This window comes from Hydra viridissima, unplaced genomic scaffold (genome assembly GCF_058129835.1).
Source record: "Hydra viridissima isolate aposymbiotic clone 2 unplaced genomic scaffold, HvirCarnegie_v1 scaffold_6, whole genome shotgun sequence".
Lineage (NCBI taxonomy): Eukaryota > Metazoa > Cnidaria > Hydrozoa > Anthoathecata > Hydridae > Hydra > Hydra viridissima.
Window position 1 is genome coordinate 11,841,251 of NW_028324305.1, and position 19,374 is coordinate 11,860,624.

General features: G+C 28.5%; 4 protein-coding genes across 7 annotated transcripts; all 4 read left to right on the top strand.

Moving 5' to 3' along the window:
- Positions 1–319: 319 nt before the first annotated feature.
- On the top strand, positions 320–14,833 carry LOC145190775 (uncharacterized). Of its 3 annotated transcripts, none has more exons than XM_090091609.1 (15): positions 355–647; positions 3,855–4,007; positions 4,180–4,557; positions 4,779–4,826; positions 5,195–5,251; positions 5,342–5,440; positions 5,833–5,865; positions 5,995–6,285; positions 6,365–6,551; positions 7,328–7,377; positions 7,451–11,428; positions 13,486–13,674; positions 13,769–13,816; positions 14,115–14,207; positions 14,730–14,833. In XM_090091609.1, exons 1-15 carry the CDS (start codon positions 558–560, stop codon positions 14,754–14,756), a joined length of 5,721 nt encoding a protein of 1,906 aa, XP_089947735.1. In that variant the 5' UTR covers positions 355–557; the 3' UTR covers positions 14,757–14,833. The 3 variants fall into 3 exon arrangements, with proteins under 3 accessions (XP_089947737.1, XP_089947735.1, XP_089947736.1); XM_090091610.1 differs by lacking the exon at positions 355–647 and adding an exon at positions 3,308–3,360; XM_090091611.1 differs by lacking the exon at positions 3,855–4,007 and having other exon boundaries at positions 320–647.
- A 780-nt stretch (positions 14,834–15,613) lies between these two features.
- Positions 15,614–18,446, top strand: LOC145189760 (tRNA ligase complex-associated NAD(P)H dehydrogenase PYROXD1-like). Of its 2 annotated transcripts, none has more exons than XM_080066424.2 (4): positions 15,614–16,034; positions 16,125–16,338; positions 16,631–16,830; positions 16,904–18,446. In XM_080066424.2, the coding sequence occupies exons 1-4, from the start codon at positions 15,779–15,781 to the stop codon at positions 17,695–17,697; spliced, it is 1,464 nt and encodes a 487-aa protein (XP_079922550.2). In that variant the 5' UTR covers positions 15,614–15,778; the 3' UTR covers positions 17,698–18,446. The 2 variants fall into 2 exon arrangements, with proteins under 2 accessions (XP_079922550.2, XP_089947761.1); XM_090091635.1 differs by having other exon boundaries at positions 15,623–16,034; positions 16,631–16,816; positions 16,904–16,997.
- LOC145189761 (uncharacterized) lies at positions 17,886–18,446 on the top strand. The gene has a single exon (XM_080066427.2). The coding sequence runs from the start codon at positions 17,886–17,888 to the stop codon at positions 18,318–18,320; it is 435 nt and encodes a 144-aa protein (XP_079922553.2). The 3' UTR covers positions 18,321–18,446.
- A 135-nt stretch (positions 18,447–18,581) lies between these two features.
- On the top strand, positions 18,582–19,372 carry LOC145189762 (uncharacterized). The gene is made up of 2 exons (XM_080066428.2): positions 18,582–18,920; positions 19,100–19,372. Exons 1-2 carry the CDS (start codon positions 18,722–18,724, stop codon positions 19,255–19,257), a joined length of 357 nt encoding a protein of 118 aa, XP_079922554.2. The 5' UTR covers positions 18,582–18,721; the 3' UTR covers positions 19,258–19,372.
- Positions 19,373–19,374: the final 2 nt, after the last annotated feature.

The following is a 19,374-nucleotide window of genomic DNA, read 5'->3' on the forward strand; positions in this document are numbered from 1 at the left end:
GCCAGCTTTATCCCCTTCTTGACCTACTAATGTTAAAGAAATGATTATTAAAAGACAATGTCATTTTAGTAAAATTCGCAACGAAGATTTAAATAAAAATGAAGTGGTTTAAGCTTGCCTTTTCAAAACAATTGAATATAATTTTGGGTATGCATTTTCTTTCATGTAGTGTGAAATTTAAATCTAATTTTTTCCACCTTTTTAATTTCCTGTATTTTTAACTAATCAAGTCTAAATACTACTCGATTCTGATGGAGACATTTTTCTTTATTTTTAACACCACATGCTACTTCTTCCGCAATCAAGCATAAAATTTCGTACTCACTTTTAGCTGAGAAGTTTTGAAAGCAACACGGAAGCGAATGATAAAAAATGGTCATATCCTCTAAGATAAAATTCAGTGCAACTAAATTGTTAAAAATACAGCAGTCAAATCATGGAGATATCAACACTACATGATTCAAGATGGTAGACTGAAAATCTACAAAATGTTTTTTATAAAGTTTTGATAAAAATCGTAAAATATTTTTAAAATAAACTTACAATTTTAATAAATTATGTTCTCTAAATTGAAACAGAAAATTGCAGATGGAGTAGAAGGAGTTAGCCCTGGGAGACAAACCCCTTTAAGGGGTCCAACAGGAGAGGTATTCTTGACATATTACTATTTATGCATTATATAAAATAACTTTGCAAAGTTTCATAAATTACTTAATAGTAAAATACCCTCAGATTAATTACTTGGATTATTTCTTCAACATTCAATAAGATAAAAAATACTCTTTAAATATAATATGTTAGTGTGAGTGAGTTATGTCATATCTATTTAATGGAAAATTATAATATTTAATGGAAAAATAAAATAAGAATATAAGTCCAATAACTTTGCTAAAAATATAAAGCATAAAAATAAAAATATTCTTGAAAATTAAAAAATTATTAGAAATTAAGTAAATTTAAAGTAGTAGTTTAATACTTCTTTAAATTTGTATTTATAGAAAAGTACCATAATATTTATAGTATTTAAAAAAAACTTTATATATATGTATTACTATGGTTACAAATATTTATATGATTTTGGCTAAAGTAATTACTAGAGTTATATAGTTATATTGTTGAGTAATGAATAAATGTGTAAATAATTATAATAACAAATACTGATGCTAGGAAAGTACTCAGGTGTTTTTTTGACATCTAGGAAAGTACCTCAGGTGTTTTTTTGACATCAGTTGAAGTTATTTTTCAACATAAATTACACAATGTAACAAAAAAAAAAAAAATTTCTGTTTATCAAAGTTTTTTGATGTTTCTTAATTAATTTGAGTATGCTGAGTCTGAATATGACATTGGATTTTTTATTGCATCAATCGTTTGGTCGTAAAAAAAAAAAAAATCAATTAAACATATAATTAATATAAATCGTTTTGCAATCATGTTACATTATATTGTATTGTAACAGTCTCTCACAATCTCAAAAAACACTAAAAGTGAACAGTAGAACGAGGTTTTCTTTTATGAAGTTTCTCGTCATCGCGTATCAAACACCAGATGTAGTCACCCATCATAGCTGCATCCCATCTGCCCTGGTATCTTTTCTCCATTGCAAGAATATCCTGATGGAAACGTTCCCCGTGCTCTTCACTCACATCACCCAAATTTGGTCTGAAAAATTCCAAGTGTGAATGCAGGTAATGCAGCTTTATTGACATTCTGCATTTCATATCTGCGTACCGTACAATTAAGTTTTCCACTATCTCTTTGTAGTTATCACTCTTATTGTTGCCTAAAAAGCTATGAACAACATGTCTAAATGCAGTCCATGCTTCTTTTTCAACAGCAGACATTTTGTCCTCAAGCTCCTTACATGCCAACATAACTTTAATCTGTGGACCAACGAATATACCTGCTGAAATTTTTGCATCTGACACCTTTGGAAACATCTGCCGAATATGCTGGAATGCTGCACTATCTGGGTTTAATGCTTTGACAAATTGTTTGATAAGACCAAGTTTAATGTGAAGGGGTGGTAGTAAGATCTTTTCAACAGGTATCAGAGATTGATTAATAACATTGTGCGAACCAGGCTGTAAATGTTCTCTCACTGGCCACTCACGTCTTGTGAAGTGCTGGTTTGCAGCCCTGCTATCCCATAAACAAAGAAAACACGAGTACTTTGTGTATCCTCCTTGCAGACCGAGAAGAAATGCTAGCATCTTAAAGTCTCCACATACATCCCACTTGTAACTGTCGTAGTTGATTTTCTCAAGCAACAACTTCACGTTCTTATAGTCTTCCTTTAGATGAACGGAATGAGCTACTGGAATCGAAGGAAATCGGTTTCCGTTATGGAGCAAAACTGCCTTTAGACTTCTTGTTGAGCTGTCAATGAATAATCTCCACTCTTCAGGATTGTGAACAATGCCAATGTCATTGAAAAGACCACGAACGTCATGACAATAGCACAGTGATTCTGATACTACATAAAAGTATGCGAATGTTTCATGTCTTTTTCGGTATTTCGAGGTTCTGCAGCTTGGATCTAATAAATTCCATTCTTTCAAACGTGATGTCAGAAGTTCTGCATTTGATTTAGTGAGACCTAAATCTCGTACTAAGTCATCAAGTTCTTGTTGGATAGGGAAATGAGGTGAATCATTCGGTTCCCTGAAATCACAGTCATCATTGAGTTCATCCGGTGAGTCTACTTCAGAATGATATGCAGCTGCTTCTTCGGATTGAGGTGGAGTAGGAACAGGCAATTCATCACTGTGTGGAACTGGTCCAATAGAAGATGGTGTACTTGGATAAACTAGAGTCAGCCTATCTTTCGGTTTTTTATACTTTGAAATGTCAACAATGCAGAAAAAGCAGTCATCATGATGGTTCGTCGGTTCTCTCCATATTCTCGGAATCGCAAAGGGCATTGACTTTCGGATTCCACGCAGCCATCCTTCCAGAGTTGATCTGCAGCTACCACAACTGTAGTGTGGTGCCCACGATTTGTCCTGATCTCCCATAGCCATGCCAAAATAAGCATGATATGCAGTAAAGAATTTTGTACCACTGACAATCTTATGTTTAGCTTGTGTTGGACTAATATAGTAACCACAAACATAACAGAATGAGTCAGGACAAAGCTTGCAGGATCTACTAGACATATTCACCACTTCATGTAACAGTTGTAATTAGTTAAACTGAAAATAAACACACGAATATAGTTAAAATCAGCATATATATATAATGTTTTAATTGCATTACACATATACGAAAACTCCGAAATATACTTTATGCTTTTTCTCAGGAAATCTTGATGATAGAGAAAAACCAATGGTACCACTGAAATCAGCATACAAAAATTATGTAAGAAACATTAAAAAATTAACATAAACAAAAATGTTGTTACATGGTGTTATTGTACATTATAGTTTTGTATTAATGACAACTCAATTATATATTTTAATACTTTTCAAGTGCATATTTTAACGTTATATTTTAATAAATTTGTAAATTAATCTATAAATATTTCTAAAGATTTTTAAGTTTAAAATTTTTAAAACTATTTTTGAAATCAGGATTAAAATATATGTAAGAATAATGAAAAATTAAAAAAAAAAAAGTTGCAAATTATAATCACTAAAGTATTCAATCTAAAGATTTTAGAAAAATGCATTTTAATGTATTATTATTTATCTTGTGTTAATTGATAGCAATAGCTGTGATTATCATTACTTTTTAAATTGATTTTTAAAATAGTATTATAAACTTTAAATGGTCTTCCATATATATCTAAAATGTATATACTTATAACCAGACATAAACATATATAAAAGCTGTAATAAAAAATTTATTTGCAGCTGATTTCAAGGGGCAAGTATAAGAAAATGGTGGAAGACCCTTATACTAATGATTCATCAACATTTAATGCTGCATCTTTCTCTAAAATCAGAAAATCTCATCAAAATGCTAGCCCTCAAGAAGTATTAGCTCGTGTTCAGCATTTGTTGGAGGTTTGACTAAAAATAAACAATAACTTTTAAATTTCAACAACTTCAGTTTAAACTTTAAAAATTAAATCAAATTAAAACCAATTTTGTAATATTTAAATTAACTATTTTTACTAACTTAAAAAAGTTTATTTATTTGCACAAGTATATGTATTTACACATGTCAATTTTTTAGGTTGGTCGTGCTCAAGCTCAAAATAATGGTAAAATAGATGAATCAGCTTCACCATTATCAAGTTCTTATTCAAGTCCTTTGCATAAACAGAATGAGCTACAGTACAATAGAAGAACTTCTGAAGTTACTGAGGATGACAGTTGTCCACTTCAAGAAAGTACACCTAATCAATCATTTGTTGCTATAGAACCAGTTATGCTAAGTGATAGAAGAATCTCCATATCATCAAATACTAGTGCAGTAGTAGATGAACGTTCTGATGTTGAATCAGATATGGATTCAACATTAAGATTGGAACAGATGAATGTACATGATTTAAGAGTTGCTTTTAAAAAACAAAACCAAACATTAAAGAAGTACAAGCAAAAATTTTCTGAGGTATTCTTATGTAGTTTATTTAAAATTTATATTTTGCATTAAATGTCTTTATACTGCTTATTTTCTGATATAATATTGTTTCTTCAACACTCTTTCTTGAGTCTTTTATTTATTTATAAATGAATTATTAGAAGGCATAGTTTTTATATAGAAATTTTTTAAAAGTATTTTGTCAAATATATGGTTCTTAGTTCCTAGTTTTACATACTAATTTTTTCCAGCTTGTAAGTGCCTATAAGTCAATGCAAAAAGAAAAAGAAAAGTTAGAGGTATAGTTTTGTTCTTCCAGGCTGTAAAATAGAAACAAACAAACTTTGAAATTTTTGTTTTTAGTATAAACCCAAATTTGTGTTTTTAGTATAAACCCAAAAACACTTTCTATTTGTGGGTTTTTAATACTTCTTTTTAGTTTTAACATGAATAATATTTTTATAAATATACTTTTTACACAATATTATTGATGAAATAACATTTTTTTATTACAAGTTAAAATACAATTTCAACATTCTTACACGTACAAGATGAATTGAAAATTACTTTTGTACTATTTTTAGAGTACCTTGCAGAGTATGAGTAGAAATTTCTATAGTAATGAAAAGATATATCATTTTAAATTGTAACTTCTAATTTGTTGAAGGGAGCATTGTCAAATGGCCAAGATAAACAGTTACAAAGAATTAAGGAGCTTAAGGAGGTAGAGTTTTGTTGGAATTTTTAAAAATTTTCTTCAGAATAATTTTACAAAATAATTTTTTGAATTATTACTATTTTTATTTTTGTAAAGACACTTGAGCTTGAAAAGGAAGGAAAACGACATATGGAGGAAGTTCTTAACCTCAATTTAGAAGAAAAAGATGCACAAATATTGGCATTGCGTACTCAAGTAATTGAGAAATTATTTTCTTAGATAAATTTTGATTGTCTTTTGAATTGTAAATATTTATTAAACTTAGCAATAATTACTTACTTGTAGCATTACTATGATCAAAATGGTTGTAATGATATTTTCAATGAAATTAAGACAGAAGCTCTTAAACTAAGAACTTTACCAAACATCTTTAATTTTATAATGACTATTTACTGTATATAAACAGTGTACATTCCTATTGTATAAAAAAAATTATGTTAAAACTAAAGTAAGTTCTTAAGGCAAAAAAACCTACAATTGAAAGTAAAATTATTATAATAAATGTATCATAGAATCAGTAAAGTTTTAAATAAATTTAAAACAAGTTATCTTAAACAAAGTTACTAGTTCTCTTTATTTATTCTTAGGTGCAACTGCTCAAATCACCTAAATCTGAGAAAGTAGGTGTTTTTTTTAAATCAGTTAATATCACTGCTATTTTAAAATACTTTACTAACTTTAATGGATATAATTAAAATTTTGAGTTTTTTAAATAATTTTCAAAAAATTAATTCGAGTTTTTTATTTAGTCTTCTAATTTTAAAGAAGAAATGAACTTTACTAATGAAAGACATGCAAGTAATATACAGCATGATTTGATTTCTAAACTTGCTGCTCTCCAAGAAGAGCTTGATAAAAAAGACACAATAATATTGCAAGTGCGAGAAGAAAGTGCCCAACTTGAGACATCTCTGCGCGAAGAAATTCTTACAGAATATAAGGAAAGTGTATTATCTGTAGCTTTGAAAAAACAAGAAGAAGAACTTAGAATGCTGTATAGTGAAAAGGAGCTACAAATTAAAGATACATTTGCAAACAAGGTTTCTTTTTAACCATATTTTTACAGCTGGTTTTTTATATACTTTTAAGTTTACTAACCTATACATATGTTTGACTCAGGTGCATGATTTACAGCGTATTCTTGAAGAAAATAAAAAGCAAAGAGATTTAATTCTCTCTGAAAAAGATCAAGAGCTTCAAAGACAAAAAGAGCTACTAAAAACAGCAGAGCAAAAGCTAAATAATTTTTTGAATAAAGAAGAAGAATTAAGGTGCAAAGCAGATGGTTTTAATGCTGAAAGAATTGGTATCATTTAAAGTTTTTTTTTAACTTTGATATCTGAAACTCTAAGATATATCAAAACTTGTTTATTAAGAAAGAATTTGTTAGAATTAAATATGAAAATATAATTCCAAATGGATATCTGGTCAATTAAAATTTTGGACATGCCATGCCTTGCTTCGTTGCTCATTGAAAATGAGAAGTTTGTTTTAAGGATATTTAAAGTAATCTTTGCTCTCTTTGACTGAAGTTTGGTACCTGATTATATTTTAAGGCAAGGACTCAAGAAAGTCTAAAATATCCAAGATTAATTTTAAATACCACTATTGCTAGTTTTAAAAAGTTCGGGCTAAGTTGTTTATGGTCTTTTCTGATGCAAGATATGGTCTTGATGGGGTGAAAAAGTTTATTTGCTAAGTAATAATGTTGAAGTCATGTTTTTTTAATAAAATTATCTTAAGAAAAGTGTATTTTTGAAATACTTGGATGAGTATTTTAAAAGCATTCTGAAATTCAAGTTTGGACTTAAATTTAAAACTCTTTGATTAAATCTTTATCATAATTGGTTGCAAAAAAGGTAAAAGCCTACTGAATAGCAACTATCTTTATAATTTGATTTGATTAAGACTGAAATTTGGATGTTTTAAATGCAACAGGATTCAAAGTAACTGTTGGTTTCTTTTTGTACTTATAGGTACATTTAATCATCATTTAAAAAAGATCAGTGTGGTATAGATAGGTCATAGTAGTAACAGCAACTATTGATTTAAAAGAATATTTTTTGTTTTTTGTTTTTTTAGATTACCAAAAGAAAATAGAAGAGTTGTACTTAGAGATTGAACAGGAAAAAGTAAAAACAATATGAATGTTATTAAATCATATACATGTTATAGTGGTTTGATTTTTTTCTTTAAATTGTTTAGAAACTTTCACAGAATCTTGTTAAGACTTTTGAAGAACAGATGCAAGAAAAACAAAAAGAATTTAATGAACTGCTTGGTAAAAAAAAGCGTTTATCAGAAACCAAAGTTTATGAGGTTAAGGAACAACTGCGAAAAAAAACTCAGGAGCTTACAGAAGTGATCAATTCTCACAAAAGTGAATTAGAGATAATTGTCAAAGATACAAAGCAGCAAATGCAGTCAGAACATTCTAAAATAGTTCGTAAACTTGAGCTAAAAATCTCTGATATGAAAAAGGTCATGAAAGAATTGCGTGCACAACTTGAAGAGAAGGAGATGAAATGCAACGATTTATCTACTAACCTTCTTTATGCAGAAAATGAAATAAATTTAGGGAAACAGTTAAAATTAAGTTCAGAGTCCTTGAACACTTCATTAATAGAATCTGAAATAAAAATCAAAGAGTTAAACCAGAGTCTTATGTTAAAAGAAACCCAGTTTCAAGAAGAGCACAGTAAACAAGAGTTCATCAAGAATGAAATGATTCGCATGACTCAAACAATTGAGTTAATGAACATTGAACAGGAAAGTAAAGATTCAGAGATACTAGACTGGCGTTGTAAATCAGAAGAAGCATCTCAAAAAATTGAACATCTATACTCTCAATTAAGTGAGTTACGGACAGCTTTTGAAAATAAATCAGTGGAACTTAATGAAGTTATAAAATCTAAAGATCTGCAAATTGTGGAGATTAGTTGTAAACTAGAAGCTGTTCAAAAAGATCTAGAAGATTGTGTCAATGAGCTTCAAGTTGAGAGGAGATCAAATGAAGTGATGAAAAACAGCATCAAATGTATCAATGCTGAAAATGAACAGCTACTTCAACAGCTTTCAATAGATCAAAAAACGAGTAAAGAGAATTCAGAAGAAAATGACATTCTTAAAAGATCCAATGAATTTTTAACTAAAGAATTAGAAACTCTGAAAATTTCATGTGATGAGTTGAATGAGGTTTTATTTAAGCTAAATTTAGTTGTCACGTCAAAGAGTGAAGAAATTGAACAACTGGAAAACTCTGTATTATTGCTAAAAAATGAGAATATGCAAGTATGTTCTGGATTAAATAAAGAAATTGAGTGTTTAAAAGACTCTAATAATTGCTATGAAGCAAGAATATTAGATTTTAAAGATGAAATTGAAATTTTGAAAAAACTTCTGGCTAAAAATGAAGCTTACATTGAAGAATCAAATATTGAAACTGAATCCTTAAGAAAAAATCAAGAAAACAGTTTTAGGCAATCTGAAATTTTAAAAGTTGAAATTGACTCATTAAAAAGGAAATGTAATCAACTTGAGGCTGAAAAATGTGCAATCAATGAAGAGCTTGATGTATCAAAGTCCTCACTATCCAGTTATGAAGGTTTGATAGAAGAAAAGGAAAAAGAATTTCGAACTCAAATCAACAATCTAATGGAAGATAAAAATATTTCAGTTGCTCATTATTCAGAAAAAATGGAAGAGGCAAGGAAAGCAAGTATATCAGAGCTAGAGACCCGTTATAAGCAAAAAATTGAAGATTTAACTAAAACTTTTGACACAAAAGTTAATATTATGCATGAAAACTTTAAAAATGATAAGCAAACATTAATTACAAATTATAATAGCCAATTGAATAAGTTTGAAAAAGAAATTGAAAATCTTCAGGTTCAGCAAAGTAAAAGAAAGAAATTCCTTGCAAAGTTAACAAATGATATTTCTAAGATAAATAACTGGTTAGATATGCTTACCAATACAAATGATATTAACAAATTAGATTTAAGTTATGTTAATACTGACTCAGAAAACACTTATTTACAAAGTGATGATAAACTTTTACAAAAACAGCTTGTTGATGCTATTAAACTGAATAGAAATAAAATTGAGGAGCTTGTTGACAAGAAAACTACACATTACAGCAATCTTATCTTAGAATGTTCCAATGAAAAGATGAAACTTTCAAGAGAAATAGAATTTCTATCATCTGAACTTTGTAAGAATAAAGTTATTATCACTGAAAAGGAGCTTGATATAGTTGAGTTGAATAAAAAACTTACAGATGAGATGGTGATTGCTGGTGAGCAGCTTCAAGTTTTAGAAGCCAAGTATTCTGAATCTAGCAGAGACCTAGAAAACTCCACAAGTATCTTAATCCAAAAAAATGATGAGATACAGTTTCTTAATAGTCAGATTGAATCATTTAAAAATTCTCTTCAAGAAAAGGAAGATCAATACAAATATCAAATTAGTTTGTTAAAGGGAGAGATTGAAAAACTTGAATCTGATAATTTTTCTTTGTTAGAAAATGTTAATAATCTTCAGAAAGATTTGTTTTCCAAAACAAAGGATTTAGAAGAACTAAGTAGTTGCTATGAAAAAAGTTATTCCAGTTACAATTCTGAAAAAGAAGAACTTATATGTAATATCTCAACTCTCAAAGATAAAAACTTAGCACTAATAAATGAAATCAACTCGCTAAATATTAAACTTGAAACTGAACTTTCTTACAACCAGAAAAACCAAGAAGAATTATGTTCAAAAATAAATGCTGGACATGCAACTATTGCACAACTTAAGCTAGAGATTCTTAATTACAATTCTACAAATGCTGAGTTGGATGAAAAAATTAAGTCACTGTCAGATGAGAAATATAAGCTTCATGCTATGCTAAAATCCAATGAACTTGAATATACTGAGAAATATCAGAAATTGGAGAGTGACTTAATGGAAATAAAAGGTCATTTAGACAGAAAAGTTCAGGAAATGGAAGCAAACAGTGAAAATATGGAAGCATTAAGAAAAGAAAATCTTGGAGAATTAATGCTGGAAGTATCAAAAAATAATGATTTAAACAAAACAAAATTACTTGAAATGAAACAAAAAGCAGAGCTTAAAATTAAGAAAATGAAGAGAGACTTTGCAGAGAAAAACTCACAAAAAGAAGCTAGAATTAAAGAACTTGAAGCTCTGCTTTTTGACTCAAATGCTCACTCAGTAAAAGTAGATAGCCAGGAAAAAATAATAGAAGAGGCTAATACCGTGTTGCTAAAAGAAGAATGTACTTTTGAAAAATTGAAGAGTGCAGAGCAGCTAATTGAAAGTCAAAATAATGAGATGGAGACTATATGCAAAAAATTTATAGAAGAAATCAATTCACTTAAAAATCAGTTAGAAAAAGCCAATTCAGAAATACTTTTTGAAAAAGATCGTGTTATACAGCTACAAGAAAATATTGAACAAATGACTATTGATAAAATGGCAGCATTAAAAAAGCAAAAACTGTATCTAGAGGAAGACCATGGAAATGAATTGAAGAAAGTTCTTTCTGAGGCTCAACAAAAAATCGAAATGGTTGAAAAAAAGTTTACAGCAAAAATTGAAGAAAAAGATTTTGAATTTAATTCTAAAATTAAACAAATGTTGAAGGAGTTTCGATTAGAACAATGTCAAAAAGATCATGACATTGAAAAAGCAGTACAAGAGGCTATTGAGAAAGCTCAGTGTGATGAGCGTAAGATTGTAATGGAGTATGATGAACAAATTACTGAGTTGCAAAAAGAATTACGTTTGAGAGAAGATGACTTAATCAATTTTCACAATGAAACTAATGAAAAAATTGCATCTTTAACTGAGAACAATAGTAAACTGATAGAGGAGCATCAAGCTACTTTACAAGTTATGGAGGCTGGGTTTAGAGAACAACTCGAGTCTCTTGTTAAATGTCACAAAGAAGAGTTACAAGGCTTAGTAAAAAAAACCCAAGAAGAAATGGAGTTTCAGTTTAATCAACGCATTCAAGCCCTGATTGATGAGTATGAATCTAAACAACAGAAGGCTCATGAAAGCCATCTTGCTGAGATACTCGCTCAAGAAAAGAAGTTCAAAGCACTTACAAAAAAGAATAAAGTAGAGATGAGGAAGTTACTTACTGAAAAAAATGAATTACAAAGTGATTCAACTACTGTAAGAACTTTAAGTAAATATTTAAAACTCATTAAAATATTGTAGCATTATAGTATTTCTGAAGCAATTATTAGAAAGTATGTTGCTTTCTATTAGATCTAAGGTCTTTTGTACACTAGAGTGTCCCCTTTTTTATTTTTGTTTTTCTTTGAAAAAAAAAAAAATTTTTTGTTTGAAAATATTAACCAAGTCATAACAGCAGGCATTGATGACAAGAAAAATTTTAAGAAATCTTACAAATGCTTTGTAGGGCTGGCTCTAAAGTGTGTGAATGAAACCCAATGTCAAGAAAATATTCAGAATAATAAGTTCACTTAGTTTACAGCTTGAAAAGTGCCTATTTCTTACAATCTTAAAACAGTTTTAACTGCTCATGTATCACTCGAAAGGCAAGCTCATTTAGTTTTCATTTTTAATAAGAAGTCCATTTATCTTTTATTAATGCATCCACAACCCAGAGATACTAAACAACTTTAACAAGTTAAGTTTTTCATTTTCAAATGCATGGACAAAATTTTGGAATTCTGCCACAATTTATGGATAGAGTTCAGGAGTTCCACTGTCAAACTAAGAATTTCATAATTCACTCTACCTGCTTCTTATAATCAATCAGTTCAAAAATTCTATGTTCTTTTAAAGTGATCTATAAATTTTTCTTCTACCACTTTTCAGAAGTATTTGTTTTCTCTTTTTAGCAGTAATAAAAAGGATAAAAATGGCTTCAAATTTTACAAGTTTTTTGCTCAAACTATCCATTTGGTTTATTCAGCTCCTGCAACTAGAAAAGGGTTAGGAATGTTGAAACTAAAAATTCTAACATTGATAGTCAGGGTACCAGTAAACAGATAAGAAAAAACTAAACTGTAAACTAACATTTTCTTGCATAAGAGGCAATGATTTTTGGAGATTTATGAGTTATTTGCACATGGGAACAAATGTTTTTTCTCAAAAAAGGTAGATTTTTGTTGCATATATTTAGCATGCCATAAATCTTGGTTATAAAACAAGTTCCAGCAATCTGCTTAACTAAAAGTTCGAACTAGAGATTGAAGTAGCAGTTCAAGCTGTTCATGGTAATCAGTTCATAAATGGAATTTCTTGAGTTCTTCCAAACAAACAGCAATAATTTCTTTTTTGACCATGTGCACTTAGTTTTAAGTTTAAAAACATTTGGACAATATGGTTTAAATCTCTAAAAGAAATTTTTCTGTACAATTAAATGGTAAATTATTATTAGAAAACCAGAATTTATAGTTGTGGACAATTCCTAATAATGTTGTGTATTAGTTATTATATGCTTTGCTAAATCTTTTTTAGAATAGAATATTTATTTGTATAATTTTAAATTGGTATTCCTACAATTTTCTGTCACTGGTATTTCCAATTGTTTGACTCAAAGGACAATCTTATTTTACTAGTGTTGATTAACGCCATATTTTAACATAATTATAGAAAGATAATTCATTTTTTGATCTTCTGTCAGGTTGTTTGCTAATTTATATTCCCATTTTGGTTGTTAATTTTGTGAATTGTTTGAAAAATCTAAATTTTTTTCAGTGTGAGTTTTTGTTTTCTACTTTTTAACATTTGCAATTTTCAGATGTCTTAAAATTGAATATTAACTAAATGTCGTAATATTTGTTTGGATAGATGAGTGAGACTGAAAAAAGATGGAAAAACAAAGATTCTCATGAAAGAGGGGTCACTTTAAGGATCACAAAGCTGTTTAAGCAAGCAAAGATCTACTAACCTATTTACATACTGTACATATCAGCTAAATTGTTGCACAAACCTTTATTATAACAAGGTGTTGCAGGAAAATTTTTACATCTATAAATACATGAACATAAAAGAAATACCAAAGATTATGAATAAACATATTACAAACATTAAACTTAACATAGACAATAATGATGTTAAATATGGTCTTCGTTTTACTACTTGCTTCAATTTTCTTCAATCTTCAAAAAGTTTGTGTAAGTTTTGCTGCAGCACCTGTTGCTAAATTATATATTGTTATTTTTTGCTTTATAATGTTAGTTTTACTTTTGATTTAGGAAAAAATTTCAATTTTAAGCAAAGAATTAATTTCATTGCGGGAGAGAGAAAAGGTTCTTGCAATGCAAGTTGAGGAAAATTCACCAGTTTCACCAGATAAATTTCGGCCAGCAACTTTAGTATTAGATCAAAGCTTAAGTAACTCTCAGAATCCTTCACCTAGAACACCACAGCCAATAGAATTTGAGGTAGAGATATTTGAATTATTTTAAGATAGATGTTTTTTTTTATTTAGTTCTTTAAGGCAAAGATCATTTCTAGTATAGGTTTTTTTATTCATAGTATCTTAGAAATATTCTTTACCAGTACATGATGGGAAAGCAGAGAACTGTAAGTAATTGATTAAGCAGCAATTTATATACTGTAGTATATTAACTGCCAATATAAGTTAAATATAGTATGTTTTATTGAGTTATTATATGAACTAACTTTTTTTATGTCTAAGTTTAATAATTTTGATTGTTTGTTATAGTTTATGGTGTAATTTCCTTTTCTTCATTTTCTAAAACATTTAAAAAAATTTGGTTCAAGGTTGAGATAATGGTCATTTGATTCCTAGACCAGCTTTACTAGCATTTGTTTACTATTGTATTTTTATGATATACACCAAAGAAATTTTTTTTTTCAGCAAATGGCAAAAGTTTTAACAGCAATTGTTCATTTTTCACCAACTCAAGTGAAACAAATACTTGCTAAAGTTGAAGAACAAGAAAATCAAAATGTAAGTTATTTTACAGACTATAAAAAAAAGTAAGTTATTTTACAGAATATTCAAAAATAAAAATAAAACGTAAGTTATTTTATAGAGTTTTAAAAAAAAAAAAACATTAAAATAAAAATCTTTTAGAAAATATTTATTTTGGTTTCTTTTAAATTAGTATTTAAAATGTATTGAAAATGTGCTTGCTATTAAAAATACCACTAAATTTAAAAAAAAATCATCCCTTTCTGTTTCTTTCCCTTTATTGAAAATTACTGTTGACTTTAGGTCAGAAGTTTCCAAAAAACAGTTTTCCTTTTTTTAATTTTTATATATAGGCATATGAGTTTGTCTACTAACACATATAATTGTAGAGAAATAAATATTTATCCTTGTGGTGAAAAAGTACTGAAAAATTTACATTTTTAAAATTTTATTTAAAGATTAGTTAAATTAAGATATTTTAAAAAAATTAGGTCTTTACAAATATGAAAATTAAGTTAAAAAAAATACAGCTTATAAAAAATATTTATTTGTATTTAGATAAAGAAATCTTCAGGATGGCTGTGAGTTGGTTATATAAAAGCAAGATTTAGGTAGACTAAACTTGTAATTATGTTGGAAATTAGAAATATAAGTTTCTGGAATAACAATTCATAAGACTGATTTTGGATCAATTCTGAAGAAACATCGTAGGCTGGCTACATCTTCTTCTGCCTATGACTTCATCTCCTTCCACCTAAATATATGGATTTTATTTATAGTTTTAATCAAATTGTTTATTTATATTATTATTAAATTGTTTTTCATGGCATTTGAAAAGATTGGTGAATACTGAAGTAACTCAATTTTTATCAAATTTAATTAAAAATTACTAGATTTTCAATCAAGCTTAAACTACTATTACATAGGTAAAATTTACATTTACATTTGATAACATCTCTTTTTGCTTTGGGAGCAAACTCCATCTTTGAAATTTTTAATTTCTAAAAGCAGCTTTGATAGTTTAAATAACTTTTTCTGTGAAATTTTATGTCCTTCTGTATGTTTTGGAAATGAAATCTATAATATTTATTTTTATATGAATTTTAGATACAACTGGGGTTCAAATAGGGAAATTTCATGTATTATAATAAGTAGAAATTTCGTGTATAGTAATAAATATAATAAAATGGGATGTTTAATTTGCTTTTGCATTATGTTTTTATCTTAATGTTAAATTTAGTTTTCTACCAAGTTTTAGATTGGAATTAAGTTTTTTAAGGGTTTTCTTTGGATAAAAAAAAGTTGCACATCATTAGTTAGACATTATTAATGATGATATGCTTGAGTACATTTAAAGCATCTTAATGAGCCAGCTCTATAAAAATGGTTTCCCTTGTTTTTTTTATTTTTAATACTTTGTTCCCTTCAATATTTTGGTTGTTTTATAGTAAAAAATAGTTCTTAATAGTTTTGATATCTTTTAGATGAACTGTTTTGTTTGTATTTTTTTACTTTGAAAAAAATGCAAAAAAGGGATTTTTGTGAGGAGTGTCTGGCTAATTTTCTTTAAGGTTTAATATTAAGTTTAATATTATTTAAGGTTTACCATGACAAAAACTGTAGTGATAATTGGAGGTGGTGTGACTGGTACAACTTGTGCTGAATATATTTCTTTGTACTCTCCTGACGCAAATATTGTTCTTGTGGCAGCAACAGACATAGTAAAAACTGCAGTAGCAGTAAGGAAACTTACTAGAATAACAGATGAATTGGTGCTGCAGGAGTTGCCAAAATTATTGTTTGAGTCATCATTATTAAATGTTACTGTTAAAACTGGTGTTGTAGAAGCAATCAACTCAGAAGGTGTTTGTCATAAGTTAGTATTTTTTATAAAAAATTTGAATATTGGGTTTACTTAAAATAGTTAAAGTATTTTATCTTTGTTTTTTTTAGTTCAGGAGATTGTCTTTCATGATGGTTTAAAGTTACATTATGATAAACTATGTATCTGTACTGGTGCTTCTCCAAATATTAGTGATGAACTTAAGAGCCACCCTTATGTTTTGTCAATTCGAGATACTGATACTGCAAAAGTACTTGAGCAGAGATTGGCTGGTGCCAAAAAGATAATTGTTGTAGGAAATGGAGGTATTGCATTGGAACTGGTGTAAGTATATTTAATCATATTGTTTTTTTTTTATTATTAATTTTTATTACTAATTTTTATTAAGTTCTCAATTATAATTGTTGTTATGAATGAGCTGCCTTTATGAAAAGGCTAAGTATGGTTTATGTGAACACAGAAGCTTAAGTGTAGTAAATTGTCTGTTGTAACAATTTTTTTTTGTATATTCGATTGAAATTTTTTTAGTTTTAAAAATTTTTTCAATTGTTTTTTATTTGTATAAATATTTAACTTGATGCAAACAATAAGCTGAATGTGTTGCATTTTCTTTCAGATTTGAAGTTGTTGGATGTGAAATTGTTTGGTGCATTAAGCAAGATCACATAGGTTGTAATTTTTTTGACAAAAGTGCAGCTGAATTTCTTTTGCCTGTATTGGACAGAAACTATTCTGAAGACAAATGCTCCATGAGAAAAGCTGATACTCTTACATTTAAAAGAAAAAAATATTTTGTAGAACGGTATAAGTTATCAGGTTTGTGATATTTTTTAAAGAGTAAAGATTCCAATTTTTTTTTAGAGTTGTGTTTGTTGTACTATGTTTTTAGATCAAGATTCACCATCTGTAGTAGGAAGTGCATTAGGTCCAGATTGGTGTCTACAAAAAAATCTATGTGGTACTTTGTTGTCTAAAAAAAGAAATGTTGAAATCAAATACAACTGTGAAGTCACAGAAATTTTACCCAGCACCTTTAGTGCGTCAGTCTCAAAAAAGGAAAATGTTTATGTAAAGCTTTCAAATGGAGAGATAATAGGTTGCGATTTCATTGTTTATGTAACTGGTGTCAAGCCAAATGTTCCAACTATAAACTCAAAGATGCATCCATTAAAATGTTCACCAGAAGGCCATTTACTGGTAGATTTTAATATGAGAACAAGTATTCCAAACATTTATGCTGGTGGTGATTGCTGCCGTGCATCTTGGGATCACTCTAAACATTGGTTTCAAATGAACCTTTGGACACAAGCATGGCAGTTTGGGGCATTTACAGGGAAATGCATTGCTAATCATCTAAAATCAGAAGTAGATCTACCTTTAGACTTTTGTTTTGAACTGTTTACACATGCAACCATGTTTTTTGGGTATAAAGTTGTATTACTAGGTTGTTATAATGGGCAAAAAGTTGATAAAAATTCTTGTGAACTTATTATACGGTGCACTCCTGGAGTCGAATATATAAAACTTGTTATGGTAAATGGTCGGGTTGAGGGTGCAACTCTAATAGGGGAAACTGACTTGGAAGAAACTATGGAAAATCTTATAATCAATGAAATTGATGTGGGATTTATGGGAACTTCTTTGTTGAGTCCAGATATTGATATTGAGGATTTTTTTGATTAGAAGCAATTATTTATTCTTATCAGCCAAATTTTATTTGCTGAGAGGTTTTTTTATTACATACAAAATCAGAACTTAAAATTTCACTATTTTATTTTCAAATAAGTGAAGGATTTTAAATGTGCACGGAACAGTGATTATTCATTTACATTTACTTGTATAATAATATTTTAGATTAAGTTAATAAAAGTATGTCAAGAAATAGTGAAAAGCATTTTGTTGGTTTAAACAGAGTTTTTCTTAATGAACAATGGGCTAAAGAGAAATTGATGAAACGTCCTGAATTAAACCAACTCACAACAGCAGATGAAGTTAGAAGATGGATACCAAGTATTAAAAAAGATTTGGAATATTATCTTCAGCAACTGAGTGGTGCTCGAAAGCATAAGTACACAGATAACAAACTAAATGAGTTTGAAAAGAAAGTAGCTTGGTTAGAAAAAGAGCATAAACGTTTTGTGAAAAAAGTATTTGAACTTGATCCTAATCAGCAAGGTGTCCCTTGGGAGCCAAAATCTTATTCAACTAAAAGAAAAGTAGAAAATAATCTGCAAGCTGTTACAAAAAAAAAGAAACCAATTGTGTTAAATATTTTAAAAAATGAAACAGAGATTGCTAGTGTCTAAGGATTTTTTTTTTTTTTACAATGTTGATATGAAGCAAAATGTCTTTATAAATGCCTTTTTGTTTATTAACTTGTAATTGAAAATATTTATGAAATGAGATTCCATAGGCTGCAAAGTCTAAAGCCATAGACAATGTTATTAAATGCTTTTAAATATAATTTTTTTGTATCAATTATTTTTAAATTGAGTAATTAGGTTGTCGTGATTTCTGTATAACAGGCGTTATGTGTACTTAATACTATTATCATATCACTTATCATAACATCACTTGTAATTTTCTACAGATTGTTGGAAGTTAATATTACACATTTACTTTAAAAGTTTATAATAGAAGTTATTATTACTTTAAAAGTTCAACTTGAAACAATATAAGCTTTTTACTTGAATATGTATGCTAAGATATGGCTAAGTTCTTTCCATCTCTGAAAGCAACAATTTCAAATAAGGACTGGTTTGATCCTGACAATAATTTTGCTGTTGCTGATGAGCAAGAACTGCTAAAAGAAGAGCAGGAATTTATTGAAAAACTCAAAACAGAGGTGAACCAAGGAAAAGATATTGCAGCTTTTGGAAAGAAGAAAGAAAAGATTGCAAATGTTGGTGAGTTATAAGGTTTTGCACAATAAATATAAATCTCAACATTTTTTTCTATTTAAAGCCATTTTTGTTTGAGTTTTTAAACTAAAATTGATGAAATTTTTCAGTATCATTATCTTTGAAGTTTAAAAAAAATCTAAATAAGAACCGATTATTGTTTACTGTCTTATATTATACTTTAGGTGAAGATGGCGATGCAGATAACTCAGAGGATGACAGTAATAATGGTGATTTAGAAGAAGACACTGACGAGTTTGAAACAGCAAGTCCCGAGGCTGAATCCGGTGAGGATGAAATGTATGGAGTTACATCTATGAATGAAGGTGATGGAGGCTGGTGAAAAAAATCAGAAGCTTAAAAGAGAAACTACGGGCTTAAAAATACAGCCTAACTAACTTTTTTTTTTTGTAACATCAACATTATTATATTGTTAATTATTAGCTAGTTTTATAAGATC